The 23,974-nt window shown below is 39.0% G+C and overlaps 1 protein-coding gene across 1 annotated transcript in view; it reads right to left on the bottom strand.

The window, feature by feature from the left end:
• Positions 1-8,058: 8,058 nt before the first annotated feature.
• NR5A2 (nuclear receptor subfamily 5 group A member 2) overlaps positions 8,059-23,974 on the bottom strand; it is a 97,082-nt gene continuing 81,166 nt past the window's right edge. Inside the window, exon 8 of the mRNA XM_075710976.1 lies at positions 8,059-8,306. Within this exon, the coding sequence (XP_075567091.1) occupies positions 8,059-8,306 (248 nt within the window). The remainder of the gene's footprint in view (positions 8,307-23,974) is intronic.

Raw genomic sequence — 23,974 nt, 5'->3', positions numbered from 1 at the left:
TCGATTTTATCACCCTAAAGTGATCATTTCCTTTCTGGAGCTTTTTTCTTGTGTTGTGTATATTATTTCTGTGGGCAGTTGTTCACGTGAAATGAACCTCCAAAGAGTGCCAAACTGTAAATTCAACATATTAGGTGAGAGGTAAGTATGGGTGAAGCTTATGGCATCAGTACAGGGATCCTTTAATAAATCCATTGTAGTCTCAATTTTTGAAAATATCTCTTATTAAAGTTCTGTTGTTTTCTTCACAACTCCCACACTCAATAAATGGAGAAAGATTCTGCATTATTAATTACTTCCAAGTATATAAATGGGGGAACATAGTTCTAGAGCAGCAGATAATCTCACCAGACCTCCCTCCCCTCTCTGTTCGCAGGCTGGCGAGCCCTGACACCAACGCGCTGTACCATCCCTCACGGAGCAGTCAGGCTGCGCAGCGCTCGTCTGCAGCATCTTGACCGGCGCCCCTGTTGCCTGCTTGGAGTTGTTGCTCTATCCTGAGCAAAACGTTACCGAGACACTGTCGATGCTGCTCCGCCAGACTTCCTCAGGACCCTGGCGCACCCTGTGAGGTACCAGCTAGTTTTTCTGACAGCAAGGAAAGGTGTCTTAGATCCGTCACCCCAGAAAGTACAGTGGTTTTTTTTTAGTTTTCTTTTTACCCTGCAGGATGCCTAAGGGGTAAAGTTGTGTCAAGGTTGGATATATAAAAAACAAGGGAAAAAAAAAAAGAAAAATTTTGTTCCCTTTACTCTTTTTGGCAAAGGCTGTTTTCTTGGTTATATTGAATATTGCTAAGCATGTTGTTGGAGAAAAAAACCTCAGTCTTAAAATAATTTAAGCCTAGCACTGATATTGCTCCTCTGTTTAGATTCCACTGTTAATATTTATGTACTGTTCTTGAACTAAAATTCTTGGATGTTTCCTATTTTCCCTCTGAAAACAATGTTTGGTAAGAATTGTTGATTATTTAGGTCTGTAGACCTGGTCTTTGTAAGCCAAGACATAGTGGGCTGACTGGTGACCTTGTCTTGCTTTTGGCTGGGATTTCTTCAGCCTGGTCTGACCAGGTCCAGCAGTCGCTTTCCTGTTTTGACATTTGTGGTCACTTTGCTGCTTTGAAACATGTAGACAATATTATGTCCTTGACCTTCCCCCCTCCCGAACGTATAGGTAACACTCCTGAAAATCTTGATGCATTGGGTAAAGTTGACTTGTGAGTTTTGTTTGTGATACAAAGAAAAGGAAAATTAAAGCAGAAATATGTAGCATGAGTTCAGGGTGTGGGAATTGGGGTGGTACGAAAGGAGTGGAAAGGCAGCAAGAAGCTCACGTGCAGAATAAGGGCTGCCACTGGGAGGGAGTGGGGAGGATCAGCTGGGTTTTCAGTAATGTAAGTGAGCAGAGGAGGGAGACTAACATAAAGAAAGAAACAAAAACCCTGAGATGCACCCCAGCCCCACCTTCTGAGGGTCAGCGCCCCTCTCAGCTTCCGTATCTGAGGTTCTGTATCCAAAGACACACAGGACTTGGGGGGAGCGGGGGGTTGCAACTGCAAGTCCAAGTGTTGTGAGACTCATAAGAAGGTCTTCTGTAGGAAGAGTAGGATATTGCTGTAAAATATTTCAACTGAATTTACTAAGTGAAAAAACAATTTGGCATAGTTTGTGAGGCAGCTATAGTGTTTGATTTTAAATAAAACCATACTCCAATAATAAGCTTCCGTTTTCACAGCATGAGTTGAATGAATTGATTAAACATATTCAATCAATTATTCCATGCCGTGTTTTTTATCTGTAATTTATATACATTGTAAAATACAACTATGTTTATTAAATGAAAATTAAAACCAATATCACTTACTGTGGCAGGTCCCTAAAATACATAAATGATAATTTATTCAGGCCTTGTTAATACTTCAAAGCAATGATAATAATCTGGCATATTTTATTTAGTTTTTTTTCCTTTAGATTAAAAGTGAATCAAGATTAAATATTTATGAAACATAAATATCGTCATATCTCTTCCATGTCCATGTGCTTCCTTTTTATTGTATTTTCTTTTGGAGCTATTCTTCCCATTACCTCTCTTGTTTTCTACTGTAGTTTATGGACTGATCGTAATAGACATTTACAATACTCCGTATTTCTTACTGTGGGATTCAAACGCAGGTCATCCTACAGACCTTCTCTTAGCATACAGCCATAATGTGCTGCTTTGCAATAGGAAGCAGAGCACTTTGAAGAACTTCCCTTTGATGCATGTAGGTTGAGATCAAGTTGTAAAGAGCAGGACAGCTATAGAGATGTAGTACAAGATATAAACACCACAGTATTGATTAGAAAGGCCTGCCTCACTTTTCTGTTACTCTGCACCAACACTCTTCTGCTTACACGAGTGGAAAGACACCACGGTGGCACAGGAATCGAGCCGCACGGATGAACGAAGCTCAGTGTCCCCCAAGGAGCAGTGCCTCATGAAATATTTCGTATAGGAACAGATACAGTGGATGTTTGAACGTGCTTTAGGAATTCCCAGAGGTGGTATGCGGCGTGTGTGCATGCATCTGTAGGCATGCCAGCAGCTACTGAATGGCCGTCAGCACTTTCTGTTGTACAAACAGTGACTTGTTTGGGGTCCTTCCCACAAACACACTTTATTCCCTCTGGTGCGGAGTCCCTGTTTTACTATATAATTGCAGCTGACAGCCTGGATTGGTAGTATCCAGCAAACATTCAGCAGCATCAGTCACAGGGTGATTGACGTGAATGCCGCACAGGGAGGCTCTCGCTCTGTGAAGGTTTTGGTTTGCAGCAGCATGATAAACAATTGGTGTTACTGGAAGTGTCCTAACATCCTGCATCTCAAATGGAGAGTCATTTCCCCCTTTTACGGGGAATTTACTGATTCTGAAGCATAGGAAGAACAAGATGTGGGTGGACAAAATTGTGACTCAAAACTAGTTTCTTCTGCTGCTTGTTTCACCCTGTGTTTTATTACTAACTAATGTTAAAACCTGTAGTCCTTACCGAGGTAGGGCACCAGTGGTCTGAGCAGGACACTACAGCTGAGCCACCATTAACCAGGACGGCATCAGCAGTCTGCATTCCACCAACGTCTTTCTTTACCTTGCATCTGAATTATCCGCTTGGGTATGCGCAGGACATACATAGCAGAAACTGCCACAAGCCTGATAGTTAATCTAGGACTAAAGGAAATTACAGTGAATAGGAAATAAGGTCAGGACCTTTTCAGGGCAATGGTGAAAACTCACCTAGTATTGAAAGGCCAAGTTTGCATGCCAGATTTCAAGACTGTCAATAAATTGGAGAGGGTATGTTCTGCAGAGGAGCAAAAATAAGGGTTTTGGAAAGTATGTTTGCTGAAGGAAAGCTTTGTCTTGTCCCACTGATGTGTGCTGGACCAGGCTATATCTACCAAGTAGCTTCTAGTGTTGCTGTCTTCAGCTTAGGTCCACTGACATCAGGTAGACAGGTCTGTGCTCCATCTGAGGGTCAGTCCCTCTTCTGCCTTTATCATTTAGCAAAGGTTTTACATACATTGCCAAATTGCCCTTAGAAAATTAATCTTTCCTCTACAGGCTTACATGCAACTGAAATTGCTGGACTGGTACAGAAGTATTTGGACTCGTGCCAGCATAACAGGGCTATATAGCTCTAGGATCTGATGCTGCTAAAAATTTATCAGTAATTTTCTTGGCTTGCTATTAATTTAATGCTCTTTCTCTGCCATTCCAAATTCCAGAGTGCAGCAGATGCACCTATATAGAATTTCCCCAGAAAACAACAGCAACTATACTGGAAAAGGTAGAAATATTGTTAGAACTTGGGTGATGTGTCTAGACTATGGGCTTCAAATTAGGGGTTAATAAAAAGTGTTGTTCCGTATTCCAGGAAATTGTCAAGATCGCTAAGTATTGTACTGACTTGACCTGTGTTACATTGAACTCACTCTTTCCATGTTTCCAATAAAAACATACAGCAGAATGTTCCAGAACCAGTGTCAAACTCAAGTTAAAAATAAATCTTCTCATAATTTAAATGTGTAGCGTATATACTAAATATATCGCCCAAAAATATGTATCTCGTAAGGAAAACTATCTAAAATATATCAAACCTGAAATCTCCCCTGGGTCATGGGTTTCAGTTATGATTCCTAAAAGTTAAAATAATTCTTCCTCTCTTGTAAGCCACCTAATCCTCTCTGTTTTACTCTGTTTTTGTTGCAACACTGAACCAGCTTTGTTTTGTTCAAGCACAGGATTTGTAAATAACTAATTATAGCCCTGTTTTCCCCCCTTGAAGCATTACATTTGGCACCTCGGAGAACAGCCCCTTTTTGACTACCAGACAGTTCAGGGGAAGCGGTGGACTTGGTCTCAAAACAGTAGGGTACCGCTGACAAGCTTGCTTGGACCACTTCACCTCCTGCTCTCGAAAAGGCAATCAGATGAGCCAGAGGGCAACCTTAGGAAAATATTTTTTTCTAGTAGCAGTAACATCTGCCTCCTTGGCAGCCTCCGCTGGCAGTTGTGTTGGAAGCTGTGGGTTTGCCCCTGGCCCTGCCGTGTATTTACATTGCTGAGAGGTTATCCTGAGCTCTGCTGGATCCTGTTACCTGATTTTCTTTTGTTCTGTCATTTTCCCTCTCTGATGCTTTGGCTGCTTAACTCTTCATGGGTAACAAGTAAAGTGAAAATTAAGTGTGCAGTACGAGATGAAATGTATTACTATGTAAGTATTAACTGGTAAATTCCTTTCGGATTAGAGATTCAGCTTTTCTGATCTGTTTAGCTGTATTTATTTTGCTTCAGCCTAGGCAATTTCACCATTGCTGTCTGAGCTTTTGAAGGTGCCGCTCTCCACATCTGCGTCTTCTGTTCTGCATCAAATTCTCTTTGGTGCTCTTATTTCTCCCGCATCTTACTCTCCTCTTCTGAGTAACTGATTTTTGACTGGTGCTTCATTTCAGTGGAATTATGTTATTATAAAGACAATTATAAAGTAATCAGCACGGGCATATCAATATTTATTGAAATACTGAAAAAAAAATAATTCCATTGGCGATGAGAAACTCCTGGCAAGAACTGACATGACAATATGTATTTCACCGATACAGTAAGAGAACTTCAACTTCAACAAGTAACTCACTGCACATTCTAAGAGTTGCATGGATTTAAATCCAAGGCAGCTGCAGAACATCTGTAATACAAATAGTCAGACTTTACAGATTGTCTGTTTACAAACACAGAACAACTATAATAAACCAGCCAAAGCCAAACCCTTTGAATTTTAGTCTGCTTTTACTAATATGTCCTGTAATCAATAAGGCAGTCAGAAGTAAATGTCTGGTTACAAAGTAGTTAACAATTAACATGAGGGGTTTTTTTGGTGATTTTTTTTTTTTTTTTCCTTTCTGCGTACTTTAGGCAATCTCATGGGATTCTCGGAATCACAGATGTGGGCAAATATATGTTAGTTTATCTGAAATTGTTTCCATTAAACTGTATGAAAAATTCTTCTTTTCTTCTATGACCTCCCTTTAATTCTTCTGTCCTGTATATAGATAATGGTGCCGTGAATACAGTTAGCAACATTTTTCAAGCTTTTTTCTTTAATATTCAGTGAGATTCACTGTAGCATTTCAACAGGAAAAAAAAAGAGAAAATACAGAATGCAAACAGTTGAAATATGCTTTGCTTTTCTTTTAAGAAGGAAGGAATGACCATGCTTATCTCATACAAGTGGGTATACATATTTCACAGGCACCATCAGTTGTCACCCGCATCTTTCTGTTAACTGAGTTTGAGGGAGAACGCTGTTATTTAAATAATGCTTGCATGTCTGCCGTGTGCGATGACTAAGGGAGCTGTGCTTGGTTTGCTTTTGGTCCGTATGACAGTGTGTGCGTTCTGTGATATAAGACAGGCATCTAGGAGTTGCACACACTAGGCTTTGCTGTGTTTGTATCCTATGCATGGACAGAATATTAGAGCTGATTAATACAGGTGATTAAAATAGTGTGCTTTGTACTAATGCAGATGTAATAACTGATGTCTTTGGTATACAACATATGAATGGGTGGGAAAAAAAAAAACAGAGAAATGCACCTTTTCAAGTTCACATGAAACAGAAAAAGCTATAACTCACATAATTTACAATAGATTTAAATAAACTACATTTAGGATTATGAAGATTTACAGACATTTAATCAAGTGAATGATCTTAATTTGTAAAGACCCTTGTGTGTCCCTGAACTATGTTCCACTAACTTGAAGACATGCTACAGTAAACACATATATTTGGTTTCTTCATTCTGGCTATATCTTATATAAAGATGAAACCAAAGAACAATAAATTAGCATCATAATTGTCTACAGTGGAAACTATCATATACAATATAAATAAACTATTCAAAAGCCAGCAATCTTCATGAAAAAAATTAAAGGATTAGGATTTTATACAGTTTCTACAAGTGATTGTGCAGCCGATAATCTCAAAAATTAAAGTCAAAATGAAATACCCCTATTGATTTTAGTGTCTCACGACATACAGTAATTAAGTACTGGTAAAATAATTACCAATTTAAAAGAAATAATAAGGAAATCACTGCTCTGCAATTTTATCACAGTTTTTTCCCCACAGGACCTAAAGAATGTAAACACTATGTTTTTGTTAATGTTAGAGATTAATACTTTATTTTAAATGTATGTTCATCCACACCTGCACAGTTACCTTTAAGGATAACGAAATAAGGCAAGACTTATAACTGTGGCACTACATGTTAATACTGATATCTTCATTTGGACAGAGAGAGAATTGTTTGTTCTTCTCTAATATTTGTTCTGCAGCAGACTTTGGCCTACATAGACATAGCAGTATCACTCTTCTTTCTTTGCGTAAAAGATGTGTATTACCTAACTTTAAAAAGTTTCATTAAATATTGGATGTTTGAGTTGAAATTTAGTTTCTTAATTACTGGCAATTTTAAAGATCTTTTCTCAATAAGCTCCATGGCATCATCAGGTCATACAGTTCATTTGTCTATTCTTGCATGACTAAATGCCTTTTTTTTAATTTTAGTTTTAGTTTTTTAACATCAGTATCTGATGTCCTAGAAAATATTTTTTGGGGTGTGTGTGAAAGCAGCTATTGTTTGCGATGGCTAAAATATCCCCATTTCTTTTATTTGGAAACGGCCATGAATATATAGCAGAGCCATATTTTAGCCACCGCACTAGTTAATACTTGAATTGCCTAATTTGTTTTGGAATATGTATCTTAGCTATTTAATAGCTATCCGATAACAGTAGTAGAAGAGGGATACTGCCTGATAGAACAACATGAAGACGTGACAAAACAAACTTCAGAACATAGTAAGAATGCCAAGCTAACTGGATAACAGACTCTTCGTATTAGTGATTTGCAGGCCTGAGAGACCGACAGTCAAAACCAGCCTCTTAGGATTTGGTGGCGATACTACATAGCACGTGGCCTATGCCAGCTCTCTCTTACAGATTGTTGAATGGATGCCACATCATTTATCACAGAAGAAGTAAGTGTTGGGTCCTTGGAAGGATGACAGAAGATGCTATAGATGCAGTTTTGCATCTATTGTAACTGTTTTAGAAGTCCTGCTATACAGCGAAGGAATTTAGTGCACTCAAATTCCCCACTATCTTAGCTCGATAACACGGATCAGTTTTTTTTCTCCTAAGTTTCTTCATATTGGCAATCAGCAGAGTTAAATATACAAGAACCATTCTGTCCTTTTTCGTGTTGACATTGGTGATAGTATCCACTTGGTAGGTTCACTTCACTCTGGCATAAAGTCCTATATAGATTCCTTTGGGGATGTGTAGCATATGATTCACAGTTTGCAATACAAATACCCTGATACATCACTTATTTACTATTAGTATTTGATTATTATACCATTTTGCAAAGTCTTAAAACCACGTTTTAATTAGTGTTGCTTGGAGCAGTTCAGAATATTTTTTTTTTTTTCCTTGAAAGCAGAAGCTCTAGTGGGTATAATTTATGCTCTCTTTGCATGCAGCATTTCAATGAGAAGGTTATTACACGGCACATCCCCGTTCAGGTGTTTGTAGTAGAGGTATTCTTCGGCCTGCATACTGATGGCCCGGATTTCTGGTAGTCGCAGGAGAAGCTGCCCGAATTTGTCTGTTTGCTGTGGGTAATTACACATTGTGTAGTCCAGCAGAGCAGCATTCACTTGTTCCTGAACACCTTCCACAAGCTGGAAGTTCTCAAGATTTTTGACATCTGAATGATAATAAAAAAAAGGTAACAACAATTCAGTTGCATTTTAATTCCTGTTTACGAAGGCAGTATTTCACTAAATGGATATATTTTTTTCCTCCTGACAAAAGCATACTTTACAAGCTGCTGAATATTCAGTGAACTCTTTTGCCAACTTTCCTGGGAAAATGATCACAAAAGAGCTTTAGCGGAGTGTCTTGTTGAAATTCTGCATATACCTCAAATCAATTAGACACCAATGGAGTCTGAGCAAGGTCAGCTCTTTTCATAGCTTACAAAAAGAAAGGTTGAGGATTCCTAAAGTAGAAGACCATAATATATTGCTAGCAAATGAGTCCCAAGAGGAAGCCCTATCTTTAACCTAGTATGTTACACAATTCATATAATTCTGTATTAATTTTTCTGACCCAAGGTGAAATCTGTGTCCAGGGTATGATGTAGTTAATTCTAATAAAAAGTGACAGGGTTCTTGTTTCTGTTTGACATTTTCTAAATGATTCTGAAAGCCTTTGACTTGTCTAGCCTATGTTAATGAACCATCTGGTACACTCCAGTGACTGCCAAAATAATCTTCCCTACTAGAAACTCTCTAAAATATATGTTTCACTGACTAATGATCTTTATAAAATGAAATCATTGTCCTTTGGGTGGAATACCAGATAAGAATGGTGCCCTTTAACCTGAATATGGTTTCTGAAATCCAACACTGATTTTTTTTTTTTTTGGTATTGGACAACAGGGGCATTTACATCAGTAACGCAGGTACAGTTTGTTCACTCTGCCTCTGTTTGATTATCTTCTGTTGCCATACAGCAAGTTCAAGCTCTGGAAATGCCGGTCAAAGATAAATGCCAGTATATTAACTCCTCATTATTTGCTTCCCTGTGTAAAAATTACTCTGATGGCATTGTCTTTCGACACGACTGGAGAATGCAGAAGTTATTCTAAAGCTTGCAAATTAGCGTGCTGCTATAATGCAGAAAGAGTCAAATGATCAAAGTGCTCTTGCTAGAACTCATTTTGGTTTGTGGTTGATCACTTATACCGTCAGTAGAGTACTGTAACACAGTTTCTCGTAATTCTAAAGCATGGTGATGCTGAGCATAACTATGCTGCTAATTCACTTTGAATCTGCTCTTCTATGGATGTTCTTGGAGCACAGGAGATGGGGAATTTGGCAGAATTTAGTTCATTGTAAATGCCAGCCTTTGATGGGAGGGGAAATGAGTGTTTTCCTTTGCAAAACAGGAACACACGTTGGTCCCCCAATCCATCAGCAGCCTAGGAGGCTGTGTAAATTGGGTCTCACTGCACCTTTTCCTAGAAGTGCTTTAAATAGAGCAAATATTGGTTCTTGCACATAACTGTGTGCTGGAACATGAGGGAAATTGTTGGAGGAGGCAAACATTTTCTTCAGGACAAGAGGATAGGAAGGATGCCAAGGATGCCAATGGCAGCCCAGGATAGCACGCACAGCTTCCAGCGCCTGAGTTACAGGCTTTGAGCAGGAGCCTTCTCTGGAGCATGCTAGCTGCCAGCTGCGCTTCAGGTTCACTCTTGCATGAGCTGGGGTGAGTGTTTCCTGCTGTGGTCGTTTCTGCCTGTCTCTTACCTTGTCCCAGTTTCACTGTGGAAATGAAGCAAGTGGCTCCCAGATTTGTGTTGCTTCTTTGGGAACTGGGGACATGGCCTCCATCCAAATTTTGCTAGCTGGCTTGAGGAACTTACTAGCAATACTTAAATTATGGCTGTCCAACAAGAATCATCTGGACTTTGTATTATCCAGAGTGATGAGAACTGGAAACTTCAAAGCCGCTATGCCTGGTGCCTTAGCTATTCAAATTCATTTATCCAAAGTCTTTTTGCCAGTGTCTCTGGAGATCTTTGGATAATCATGTTTTCATGTATTACACTGGACATTTTCTCACACAAAACGTAGCTGTTTATTATTTTACATACCTACCTAAAACTCCCAAGGTATTTTGTAGTAAGCATAACCTGGTTTAAAAATTGGGTGCTCTAAGCATATTTTTATAAAGGTAAGAAAGGAGCAGTATCAACTATCACAATTATTTTAAATAGGTTGCTTTCAGATGCAAAATGTAATCATGAATGCATTGTTAGAATGTAAGAAATTCCCACAGAAAACAGGGACTATGCTGGAGATTAAACTGTGTTAAACAGCAAGATAAAATGTATAATGATTCCAGAATCAGTATTTTGAACTTTTTTTCCCTGTTAAAAATAACTTTAAACATCAGGAAGTTTTAGAAACTGTTAGCTGATTCAACCCCCTTAAAATTCAAAGGGCATCTTTCTGTTGCTGTCTGTTTTGAATCACACTGTGAGGTTAAATTGTGCTGACTTCTTGGAAAACCAGGTTCATTCTTATTTTTTGCTCTCTGTCTAAATGTTACTGCATGGAATATGTATTTATTGGCAACATCACAAAGTCAGTTTTTACAAAAATCAAGAAGAAACAAAATCTGAGTATCGCAAACTTTCGGTATTTTCCTGTAAAAGTGGTGAATTCAATGCATGTTTTTTAGAGATGCATTCTGTCTTCAGCTGTATTGATAACATACTCCAAGTCAAAAGGAGGCATAGTATTTTATCTATATTACGCCCATATACAGGATCGGTGGCTTCTGGAAGTAGGTGTACCTGTGCGTTGTATGGGTGTTCCTATACACTCCTCAGCTATGTGGCCTAGCTGAGTTGCATGGAAGTTGCAGAACTATGGGGGAAGAAGATCTGTGTTGGGTTTTTTTTCTCATCTCTGTGGACAGTTCTTTAAATACTCACATGTGGCAACATAAGCACTGAAGTCAGATGTAAAACCAAGTCCAATTAACACTAACAGTAAACAAAAAGTAGTTCTGGGGCTTCTATACCACATCCGGCCTGAGGAAATACTTTTAATGTATTTCTACACAAATTCTTGATATTTGTGGTGAGGCTCAGTGCTTGTAAACAAGATTTATTAGTTAACCAGTGAAAATATGTAGAGTTTTCCGGACTGTTTCTGTACTGAATCAGATACTCAGAGTCCAAACGCTTACAGTTTAGGACATCACTGCACAATTAATCTGTGTGTAGGTCTCCAGGACTGCAATCATAATAGTGGGGGTATAGAGGCAACCTGATGACCAGTTATGTATTTTGGAGTGAGTCTTCATGAAGTAACCAAGATTTTTGGATATGACTTTTGATAAGTGCTCTCATCTCAGGTACATTAAAAATAAATGCTGCAGTAAAGCAGAGGAGACAAATTGAACAGAGAGAGAAGTCAAAGGATATGTGCTGAGAGCACTGTGTAAAGCTCCATTGTCATCTCAAGCTCTTGTATGATAGTTTGTACATTGTTAAAAAAGGTTTGCCGAACACACAGTTGCAATATAAATTACATAGTTATTTTTGAGAGAGAATCACAAACTCTAGCTCTAATAAAGATGAATAACAACAAAGAAAAACATCTGAATATTAAGCTATTTTCAGTAGCTCCAAGTTCTGCAGGTAGGACAAGAAATGCTATAGTTTTCAATTCTGGTACTTAGTATTTAGCTGATAGTGATACAAATGTCATTAAATAATACCTTTGGCTTGTAAGTAGATGGTTTTCCTGTGCTTTGGGTTTGTTTTTGTTCTTGCTGTTGATTATATAAATCTGGCTAAAGGTATGTGATTTAGTTTTGCAAGTATTTCCTTTTTGATAAAGATCCTTTGAATGCTGATGAGTTAACTTGGTGAAACATCAAGCAATGCTGGTGTAAGTCTGCTGAAGGCAGTGGTGTACAACAAGCATGAAACCCACTACTGATGTGTACAGCACAATGGTCTTTTACACTTTCATATAATTCTTCATTCCTGTCTGCTTTTTAGAATTGGAATGTCTCTTATCAATCTTTACATCAGTTAGTAACAATTTAAAGTACACATGTTTAAGCTTAATGCAAGAAACAATTTTCTAAGGTTTAGACGCTTATAAATGAAATGAGTAGGAATAGGTCCCCCCCTCCCACCCACACACCCTTTAAATCCTAGCAGCTAGAAAAAGTGTTTTGTGTTGCTACAGTAAGTATCAGTCTCTTATCTCTTCTACTTTATTCACTCAGGGACTAATTACCAACTTTTTACATGAAACAGCCTTACTGTGAGCTCACAGTGGGGCGCACATCTTTTTCTATCCTTATTGGAAAGTAAACCCTTAGGTCTTCTGGAATATATTATATGTTTTACAAGAAATAGCAATTGCTTTTCTGTCAAACAAAGAATTTTTGTTCTCTATAGCTTACTTTTGACGATTAAGACAAAAACAGTATTATAGTGTGTCAGGACCTGCTCTGCAGTCACAGTAAAGATCTGCCAGTATTCCCAGAAATCCCCCCATTTTGATTATTTTCTACATCTGCTATAAAGCTGTGCATTAAGCTGAAACTGCATACAATATTCAGCCTGAGGAGAACACTTTTGCATATTTTCCCCAAAAATGGGTCTGGTCTTTAGAGGGGGAAAATATTTAGGTTTCAGAGAGATTTTCTCCCTCTCATATTCCAAACATGAAATACTGAAGATTTGGTTGTCTACTAATCTGTAGAGAGCTTCCCTTGGTCTGGGAATTTTGAAAAGAAAAATGAAACAGAATGAGAGATTTAAATTTGAGAAACAGTAACTCCTTAGGAGCAGCGTAAATATTTCCCAAAGCAAGCCGGTTAAATTTTACTGCTCGCATCTTTTATCAGATACTCTTTCTACGTGAAGTGACGAAGAGGTGCGTGCACACATAGCTCGTCTGCCCCTCTGCATTTCACACCATTGCAAGTCCTGGTATTGCAAGGATGAAATAAGGTTGTGTTTAGGCTTCTCTGTGGGGAGAAATTTCTCACTTTCATAAGGCTGGAAACAGTCTTACAGATACTCCAAGCAATAGGACTTGATACCAGCCCAGGTTTGAGCTTCCTCACCCCAAATGGGCTGACGAGCCCCATCATCTAAGGACTTTGTTAAAACCCAACCAGTCCCAAAGCTTAGTAGCTCTTTGGAATGACTGCTAAATGTGTAGGTAAAATATGATGTCTTCCAAACTCTAGTGATGATATTTTTGGCCTTCAGGCTCATCCTCTGAGAGGTTTCTCTGTTCTTTCCAGCCAGACTGTATGGCCTAATGAGCAGCCTTGCCTCCGCTTAGAAACACGCTGTTTTATGGGAGAAGGATACAATGTGCCTCCTCAGCCCGAAGCTGGGGTTCCCATCAGGGGCTTTGGTGTAAGGCCAATTCCTGTTTGACCTTGAAGATGGAATACGTTAATTCTGATTAAGGTCTTTCCCCCAGAATAGTTCAAAGAAGGGGGACTACCCAGGATGGAGGTGACATTACCAAAACTTCCTCTATTTAAACACAGATTTTTCCTAGTTTCTTTGCCCACTTTCTGCTAGCCTTGCAAACCCTCTGGGTTACGGGACTTAAAACACAGGTAGATTTTGACATGTGATAAAAAATTTTTTGAGGGCAAGAGTAGTAATTGTTGATAAAGTGCCAATCTCTGAAAATTACCCACAATTCTCCTTCATTGAAACTAATGGCAACAACAGTGGTTCCATATAGCATGTCTGTCATGAAGGCAGATATATGCCATTCTACAGCCAAGCCTTCTTGACAGACAAAATGCTATAATGAAGGAAGATTTATGGTAAAGATAAGCTCCTTACTGCAAAATTCCCCTCAGTTTTATTAGAGCAGAGTTGTGCTGAATATTATTTACTTATAAGTCATGGGAAACAATTTTTGATAGATGTGTTTGTTAATCAGTGGTAAGGTGTCATATTTAGCACTTTCCAAACCTTGAAAAACCTTTACGTTATAACAATAGAAACCACTTTTATTTTCTTAAGAATCCCAAGTCCAAACTGAAAGTGTAGAAAACTTTCCTGTCTTTAGAAGGATTCTTTTTTGGCAGTGGTTAAGCTATCTGTAACAGTGCAATGAACAATCTCTGACTGTTTATTAGGGTCATAAAGTAATTTTCATTTTCAGTTGAACATAACATCAGATAATGGGAATGTTGTTTTGAAAATCTTGATTAAATTCTTCTATAGCAATGTATTTCATTCACACCTAAGTCCTGAGCAAAATGATACATATTTTTAAAGCAAGAATAAGATGCTTATGAGAGAACAAGCTGTAATTCTTAGTCTAAATCTTGTTTCATCCCCTCAGTATTCAATCTTGACGGAACTTTGGTTTGTTTCAGAACAACTCAGACTCACCTAGAACATATTTTGGTGTTGTTTTATAGCGGCAGGCTTCTTTCTAGTATTATTTAAAATATTGAAGCGTATTTTTCTATTCCAAAAAGACTGTAAAATGACAGATTCTTACTGAGAATATAATCTCCTAATGCCTATTAAGAACTGTGCTTATTGACTTTTGTGAAGAATTTTGTAATTGCTTTTGCTACTCTTAGCTCTGCAATAGAAAGGAAGATATGGGGAAATGAGCTGGACTCCTCTCCTTGTGCAGCTCTGAAATTATTTTACTAAACTTCAGTTTCTTTTCTTGCAGTCCCAGTAAAGACAAAGGGCAAAGCCTAATCTGATCTCTTGAATCTTTGACTGGTGTAATTACTGAGTCATCACTCAAGAAAATAAAACAGCTTGACTTTCAACAGCTCAGGCTGAATTTACTGACTTGAAAGTTAAACAAACAAAAAAAATCTCCACCTGCTTCTCGTCCTGGCACCCCAGGAACCAACATCCTTATTACTTGCAAATGAGGTGTATGTGATATGGTGGTCATTGAAACACAATAAAACAAGATCCTGCCAGGCCTCTTTGGAGGAAGAGCTGCTCACAAGTCCTGGCCCAAAGTCCACAGCCAGCTACACCCTTAATAAAGTCCAGTGTTTCTCACTGAGACTCATGAGGGAAAAGCATGGCCAGGTATAGCCACAGAGTCAAGGGTGTGGAGAGCCAGTTGGGATAGCTGGTTGATGAAACTATGGCCCAGCGCAGAAGATGCTGGGACAGACCACAGGCACCAAGTCCCAAGCAGTGGTTCCGCTGCTGGCGCTTCACCTTAGCCATGCCTAAACTCCAGTACCACCTCACTTTCTTTCACTTTCTAAAGCTTCCTCCATGCCTGGAGTTATGCCCCTGCTGATATCCCAGACTTGCTCCTGCTTTGGGTGGGCAATGCAACCTGTTGCTTGTCTCTTGCTCATCTGGGTCTGAGGGCAGCCTGTCTATTGCCTGCAGGCTTATTCTGTAGGTATTTTAATCCATGCTCAGCATTCACTGATAGTATTAGGTTCCACATAAGAGAGTAGCTGCTGCTTTCTTTGAAGATGACAGAAAAACAGGAATTTGAACAGCACTTGCTCTGTTGTGTCTTCAAGGAAATTCCCTGAAAAACTGGCATCTCCCACCATGCCAGTGGGTGGTCTTAGCTATTGCTAGCTACAGGCTATTCTCAGTGAAGGTGTGCTTCAGCCTTTGGGTTGAAGTTCTGCTGATGCACTGAAAAAAATAACCCTAGGTGACTTAAGCCCAAAGTTATAGCCTGCCTTTGTAGGCTGGTGGTGAGGGAACCTGCCTGGTCTGACATGGGTTTCTGGTTCCTGCTTCCAGGTTTGTTTGTATATTTGACCTAGTGACCACTTAAGGTAAATGACAGATCAATCCTCGGAAAAATGTCTCAATCTAAGTCTCTCTTTTCCAGGAAAAAATTGTGTAACCACTATCTTGTACAGCCATGGTCATACTTGTATGCCAGGACACGTTGATAAACTGGGGCAGAAGTGATTTAGTGAAGGTCTCACAGATAAACTGAGAAAGAACTTGAGTCAAAACTCATTTTTCCTAACTCCTTACTTAATCCCAGGTTCATATGATATGACTGGGCTAGAAATGTTTGTCTTCCAAATATTCAGTTGGAATAAGCATAGATAAGAAAACTAGTAATTATCATGCTATCAGCAGGCTTCACAATATATATATCCTTAAATGCAGACAAATGTACAGCTGTAGCACTAGTTTATATCACACTTACAGTTGCCAGAAAAGAGTATCACATTTGATAAAAGCAGAAACTAGGCTTCTGATAAGAGTTTAAAAAACATTAGAATAAATAGCAAATTTACTGAACCAAATGGTTTTCCCAGTTAATTTCTGAAACATCATTTTAATCTTCAATAGCACATGAACAATACAGGATTGTTGGTGTTTTAAGGGAACTAGCTGCCAATGTCTACAATTTGTAGGGTATGAATAGTTTAAGATGTCATAAATATGTATGAAGTTCCTGGGAATGGTGATAGGGACATCGCACAAAATCCTTGAAGTTATGAACTGAGGCAGAAAGGGTGTTATAGGCAACTTGTAATAATAGACAGTATGGTATAATGTAGGAAGGAGGAAGAAACAATCTATTATTTAGCTGAGAAGCTGCTGAATATTTAGAAAAAAAGGAATGAAAATTTTAGAAAGATTTTTTTTTATCTAGAAAATATTTTCTCTGCTTTTGCTTAGACATTTGCAACTTTTCTGAATGATTGGATTTATTGCACTCATGAGAAGCTTGTGCATTATCTATCCTTTCCCTTTCTATCTCTCTCCTACTACTCAAGTACTGTTTCAAATAGGAATAATGGACCAGATTAATCTCAGAGGTATTTCTACTGCTGCCACTGGAATTACACCAAGGGGTGATATAGTCCTAAAAGATGAAATATAAATATTTTCTGGAAAAATATTGAATATAAATTTCTACTGAGGTTAAAACACAGAAGTACAGCTGCCACTGAAACCCTTTTGAGTAGCAGGCTGTATCCTTTTATAAAGCCCATCTGTCTCTGCAGAGTATAAAAAATGCATGATCATAAAAAGCAGTACTCCTTAGGGGAAAAAAATCTCTCTGTACTAATCTTGTAGTCACTTTACAAAACAGTTTTTAATCCCAAATTTGCATTTGATTTTCAGTCAGGAACTTTTGTGGTTTTTGCAAAGTTTTCTTATTCCATTAGAATAAGATATGAGGTACAGTTTGTTCAGGTGGTAAGTCCAGACTATGAATAAACCAACGTTATCATATGAAAGAGAATTAAACAGGCAGATCCAAGTGGGGATATATTAAGCCAAATTTAAGCTCCAGTAGTTGAATTTAGCCTGTACTAGATGTCTGGTTTGCCTCAGGATATATTCAGCTTTCCAGCTAATCGACTGAGGAAAACTGCCTCAGGTATGATAAAATTTACAAGAGAGCTCAGTCGAATAGCTCTTGTTATAAATACTAGCTTAAAGGCATTCTTCTGGTCTTTGGGATCAGGACTGTATTTGCATTTAATTATTTTATTTCAAACTTTTTTGAACTTGGTTAAAAATATTAGACCAGCCGGTTATATCATTATAGTGGTTTCCAGATAACGGTAGAACTTCATACCACTTTTTTATTACTTGGTGAATTTTGTTTGGCTTTATCTTTTTGTTTAGATCCAAAGTCCCACAGGAGCAAAAATTATCACAATATATTCTCTTTAAAAGAAGGAAATAATAGTTAAGCAAAGGTGTTTTAGTGATATGCTGATTTAAGAGGTACAATACTCCACTATGACTTTCTGTCAATGTAATTGACAAATAATTCAGAGTTTTAAGTCTTTTGCACTATTTTGAGACAAGGCTTAGTGTGAGCCAATCAACCAATCACGTTTCAGACATATTGATTTCAAAAACCTATTTTTCCTCCATTTTGAGATTTTTGAAGACATGATTTTACTAGTTTTATGTGCCAATATTTGCACTAATAGGATTTTTTTTTCACTGATCTAAGTTGTATCAGTGGAAGCTGAATACGAAAAAGATAATCACCTCTGCCTGTGTAAGATATGGGGAGTGGAAATCAATGAAAGAACTATTTTCTTATATAATTTTGTTGAAATAATATAAAGCATTAATTTAATTGCTCAGTGCTGAAAGCACTACAGTAGAACTACAGTAGAAACAAATATGCGACTCCTATTAGCCAAACATTTGAATTTTACTATTATTATTTAGAAGAGCTAGACTCTACTTTGGGCAGTTACAATTATTTACTATGTAAATTTAACTGCAGACAGCTCATGAGACCATGATGGTACATTGAAGTTGTTGTCTCTCAGATGCTGTCTCAATTCCCTATCAAATTAGCATTGACAAAAAATTTGCTGGCTTAGATGAACAGCGCCAATGAGTTTGTTCCCATCATATATGTGCGTGTATCGGTCATCAGATCATTACCACGCCTGACTGCAACAGCCCATGAATTTGCCTAAATGCAATGCACCATGCACTGGTGCTCCTCACTGAGTGACAGCAGAGCTGGTGGCCCTGAGACAGGGCTTCTGCCCCGTCCCCCCCACCCCCCTGGCTGGCCCAGGCCGCCAGACCTCCTGCTAGGTGGTGGAAAAAACCACTTTTTTCTCTGTTACTCTCAGTCTTGCTTTCATGCACAGTAGACACAACTAAGGTAAGTAATTTTCTGCTGCAATATTTCAAAGCATATTTTTTCTGACATTGCCTATTGATCTGAGTGGAAGTTGCAAATTTCATTTTTTACTGCGACATATGTCGGCGCTTAGTTGTGGAAGTGGTTTGGCAAATAAGTGACAGAAGCCCAAATGGGGACATCTGCAACTACACTGGCACTCCGCAAGTGTCAGTGCTGGCACACAGGAAACACTGGAGAGGCATCCAGGTGTGTGTCAGACTTTGGACTCTTTTCCCAATGACTTTGATGTGTACCACTGTTCTTTGCCCTCATTGCTTACACTTTTAAAAATACAAGTATGAAAGCTAAAGAAAAGCCCACCTGAAAGTCCCTCTGGCAACATGGTTACTCATCAGTTAAACAGATAGGGTAGAAAAGTGTGGAACAGAGGAAATACTCTTATACCTGCATTTCAAATATGAGGCTCTTAGAAGAGAGTTTTATTTCTCAGCTACCTCTGATTTCTTGACAAGAAGCCCTGATCAGAAAGGACTGAAGGCTCTCAGATAAGGTAGTGCCTCAGCATATTTTTTAACATTTCAGTTGCTCGGTAAGGAACAACAGAAATAAGTCAGGTAAACTCCAGGTTTGTGCCCACTGCTCAGCTCAGACTGGAATGTTTCGTCCCATATGGATGAGATGTTTCCATAGACAACACAGTCATAGGTTTACCATGAGGAGCATGAATTAAGGGGCTCCAGATCCCCATTAGTCTCTGGCTGGAGCTGCCCCTAACACAGTGCCAAAAAATTTGTCTTCCCTGCATGAGGGCAGAGGTGCTTTTTGGTCCCCTGATGCCCCGTGCCAGATGAAGGAAGCGAGTACACCTCTGGCACTGCACAGTGTCTGCTGTGGTGGTCTGCAGAGCGGCTTGGAACACGAGGGGGCTCAGCCTTCTGCAAACTGAGGTTTGCACTTTTTCTGCCATGGCCAAGCTCACCCCACCAGTGACATACATGCCCTCAGGGTCGCGGAGATGCTCTGCCGAGTCCCTCGATGCTTTATTGAATTAGACTGTGGATTTTGCCTTTATTGCTTAGGATCTGGAAGGATTTTTAATTCTAGATCCACCCCCACCTAGATCAACACTCATTGGATTAATGTTGGCTCTAGCTAGGTCTCACTGTACTTTTCAAAGCAGGGGTGTTTCCCCACCTGTAGGTATTTTTTTACAGACAGGACTGTGAATTGCCATTTGGAATGAAATTTCTATTCTGTTTTTCATTTTATGGTAAAAGTTATATGAGTTAGTGCTATGAAAATTGTAAAAGCCATTTGGATTTCTTTAAAGATTAATTTTCCTGAAAGTTATGTCCAGGCCAAGAAATAGTGTAACCTTGTGGCTACAGCAGACAGTGGGATAGGCATTTGGCAGGATACAATTCATGTAAGTACACATGTGCATCCTTGTGTTTTACTCTCATGAAAATGTACAGGCTTTCAAATGTAAGGTATTCAGCAACAAACAGTGCATTTATAGCTGTAAATCACCATAGTCTCAAAAAGCCAAAGTAACCACTAACTCCTGCAGCAGAATTGCCCACCCACCCTGCAGGAACTCCTACCTGACTGCTGGAGAAGTGGCCTGAAACGCAAAATACCCCGGACATGTTCAAGGCAATACACTCACACATTTACTGTTGTTCTTGCCATTCTTTGTTTACATTACTAATTGGAAGTTAATGTCGTCCCAGAGGCAAATAAATATATTTAAACCAAAAATTATACTATTTTTTCCAAACTGTGCGTTGAAAAACAGCTCGGTGCTTTTCCTAGTATACAGTCCTAGGAGCACTTTTGAGTCTCTGGTAACACAGTAGTACCTCTTTCACCTCTATTCTATCCGTGTGTTTAACACAGAGATTATTGGTCTGTTCACCTTAATCAAAGTCACCTTACTTTGACTAGTAAGATATAGACCAGTTCAACAAAGATTAACACAATTCTTACCACTTCTGTCCAACCAAACCTAATGCACTTACAGTTAAGCGCAACCCACCAATACTTTCTTAATTTTGATATAAATTTCTTGTGTCAGCTTCAGGTTTAAAAAAATACACACATCCCAGCACAGAAAAGTCAAATCAAGCCTGACACCTGGAAAAAGAACACATACTGGAAAAACTTGACATAGAATCCAGTGGTGTCAAAAATCCTAGATATTTGATGTTTCAAATTCAGACATTCTTCATTTAGACCAAAATAACAGACATTTATAGTGCACCTTACTGCTGGTGACTATTTAATAGCTAGGTGCTCTCACAGCATGGTACTCTTTATGTGCACAGTAATGAAAGTTTGCTATTGATTTTTCTGTAGCTGCTTGTAACTATTATAGTTGATACATCAATAGAAAAGGAAAGCACAATGTTTCACAGGAGGCAGAAAATCAGAGAATACATGATGCTGTGACAGTAAATCATGGCATAATCTCAAGAATTGATAGATGGTTACTGCTAACTTGAAACCCATGGCTTTCTCTGAAAAGACTAGCCTATAATCGCCCAATATGTTCTAACAGACTGACTGCCCGTAATAGTGGTAAAGGACACAACACAATGTTTCATCTTAAAAATAATGGTTTCCATGAGCCAGGTTGTTTTGTTGTGGTGGAATTCGTTTTGTGTGTTACTGCAGAAGGAGAGAGAAAGAGTGGTTTGAATGCCTGAATGCCATTTAGACTAACACTTAAAGGTTGTAGGAAAAAGACTTCCATTCCCCCCCCGGCCCTGAAAAGAGCACAGAAGGTTTTTGTTTAAAAAAAAAAAAAAAAAAGAGGAAGAGAAGTTGTCATTAATTTTTAACTTGCAAAAGTCTGCAGTTAGTTGAAAAGGAAATACAAAAGAGCTGATTATTCTTAAGATCAAAATATTGGAGCTGTTTTGTCAAGGAAGGCAAATGCAGAGAAAATACATTTACCACGGCTGTTTCCAGTTCCACGGCACCCTGAAAGGGACCCAAAGGCACGTAAGTAATTGAAAGCTCTTTTAAGTGTCTGCTTCTCTCTGCCACATTTTTGAGGGGCAGAACGATCTCTGAATTTTACAGGATGCCTAGTCAATTTTTAGCAGGCATGTTCTTAATTGCTTTGTTCCGTCTTTACTCCCTGGCTCATCTCTGGTAGTTTTATCTATGGTTTTAACTAATTGTGAGGGTCTTTTTTCCCTGTCTCAAAACAGAAAGGGAAGAAGAGCAGGTAAGAGCCGGCCAGCTGGACCACAGTGTGCACTCTAGATGACATCGCTCCCACAGTAACCTTTTAGCAATGTTCCTCTCTGAAAGAATATTTTCAGTGTGTAATGTTGTTTTCCAGTGCTGCTTTAGGGGAAATGAGTCTGATACCTGTCCTTTTCAACCTTGCTGCTGACTCCATTCTCTAAAGCCAAATGTCTTCCAGAAGAGAGAGGAGATGGACTTAGACAAGAGAAAAGGACTTTCTCAGGCTACCACCCATACAGCCTGCCTCAGACGAGGCTCGAAGAACAGTCTGTATCATTCATTCTGCTTAGGCTATGGGTTTTCCCACAGTGAAAGACTGGAGAGCATCGTCCGTCTTGTCCTGAGCAGTTCACTGATCTCTATTACAATTTTTGGTGTTGGGGGAGAGGAAAGATGCTGTTGTAGTGTCATTCCCCACTCTGATGTTGAAATCTTTCTCTTTCTTGAGATGAGACTTTCCTTCACTTGGCAAGCAGTGGTGGTGCGCAATAGGTTTATAATACACATCAAACCCTCCCAGTACTGGAGATGATATTAAATGTAGGATTTTCCTTATTAATCTTTGAATAATCTTATAAAGAACAACTCTTAAAATATCCATAGGAGGATGGCCATGTGCAGATTAAACTTTTGCAAGCCACATGGACTGTTTTGGGGCTTACTCTTTCAGTTTGTCCCATGCCTGATGGCTCAGCACAGGACCAGAGCAATACAGGGAAACCCTGCTCTGAGAGGTTCATCCAATCTTGGTAGCAGCTTTGCCAGAGCCTGAGGAGTTGCAGTTTTCACACCCCTCCCCTTTCCTGCCAGCAGAAGTCATCGGAACACACTCCAAGCCACGAGCTTGGGAAAGAGTGTTTCTGCACAGTCCCCTTCTGCCTCCCAATTCATGATCACAGCTGCGTTCAAGGCTGGGCCATAAAGTTTGTTTCTGAATTTTCCTTCATTGTTTCTTTCCTGTTTGCTTCTATTTCCTCCCTCTCCACCTCTGGCTCGGCTTTGATCACAGTTCCATGGTTTCTCTTTCCTTCCTGCCCTTTTCCCCCTGTTTTCTTGACTCCTTTCCTATCTCAAGCCCTCCGATCTCTCTGATCCACATCACTGCTGTCCCTTGTTTTCATCAACTGCTCCTGGCTCCTGCTATGCCCAGATATCCTCTTTGCCACCCTTCTCCCATTACTCTTGCAGATCCTTTCTTTCCCCCTGGCCTCCTGTTTAATTCTCCTTCTACTTCTTTTTGTTGTTTCTTTACAGTATTTCACCTATTTTAACTCCCTCAGAGACAGTCTTTGCTTTCGTTTCTCTTCCAGTGTCCAATCTTGCACAAGCAGAAAAGGGATGAGAGAAAGAGGGGAATTTGGCATAGTCTACAGTGCGTCTCCAATAAATGGCCGACAGTCACCCATATATATATTTCAGGTAAGAGCCTCTGCAATGTGTGTTTTTAACTAGAAATACATGAGGAACTCTTTTCAGTCCATACATTCCGGTATAAAAAGTATTTAATGAATTGTCTGTTACAACTGCAAAGTGAATTTAGCCGTTATATTCCTTTAGCATGTTCCTCATTCAGTGAAGCATTGAAGCACATGTTCAAATTAAAACTATAGGGTGGTCTTACTGGCTCAAGATTAAGGACATTCATTCATTTATCTATACCTTAATATATAGGCATTTATTCCCATGTTACATTGGGAAACTTGGCTAACAAAAGCAGCTGCTGATGTTAAACACTTCTGCCAATAGCAGCTAAAAAAATTCTATATAATCCCATACTTCCTCTGTTACATACATAATACATTCAAACTTGCACCTTAAGCATCTAAAATGTATATTAAAAATGGGACACAAATTGTAAAAGTATTCCAAAAGGAGACACACATGTAAATGTGGGTTATGTGCAGGTAATTTTTCCCCCTTACAGGAGCTGTTT

The sequence above is a fragment of the Pelecanus crispus genome, chromosome 5 (genome assembly GCF_030463565.1).
Source record: "Pelecanus crispus isolate bPelCri1 chromosome 5, bPelCri1.pri, whole genome shotgun sequence".
NCBI classification, from domain to species: domain Eukaryota; kingdom Metazoa; phylum Chordata; class Aves; order Pelecaniformes; family Pelecanidae; genus Pelecanus; species Pelecanus crispus.
Note: the sequence above shows the minus strand (reverse complement) of the source record. Positions and strands in the feature narration are given on the sequence as shown.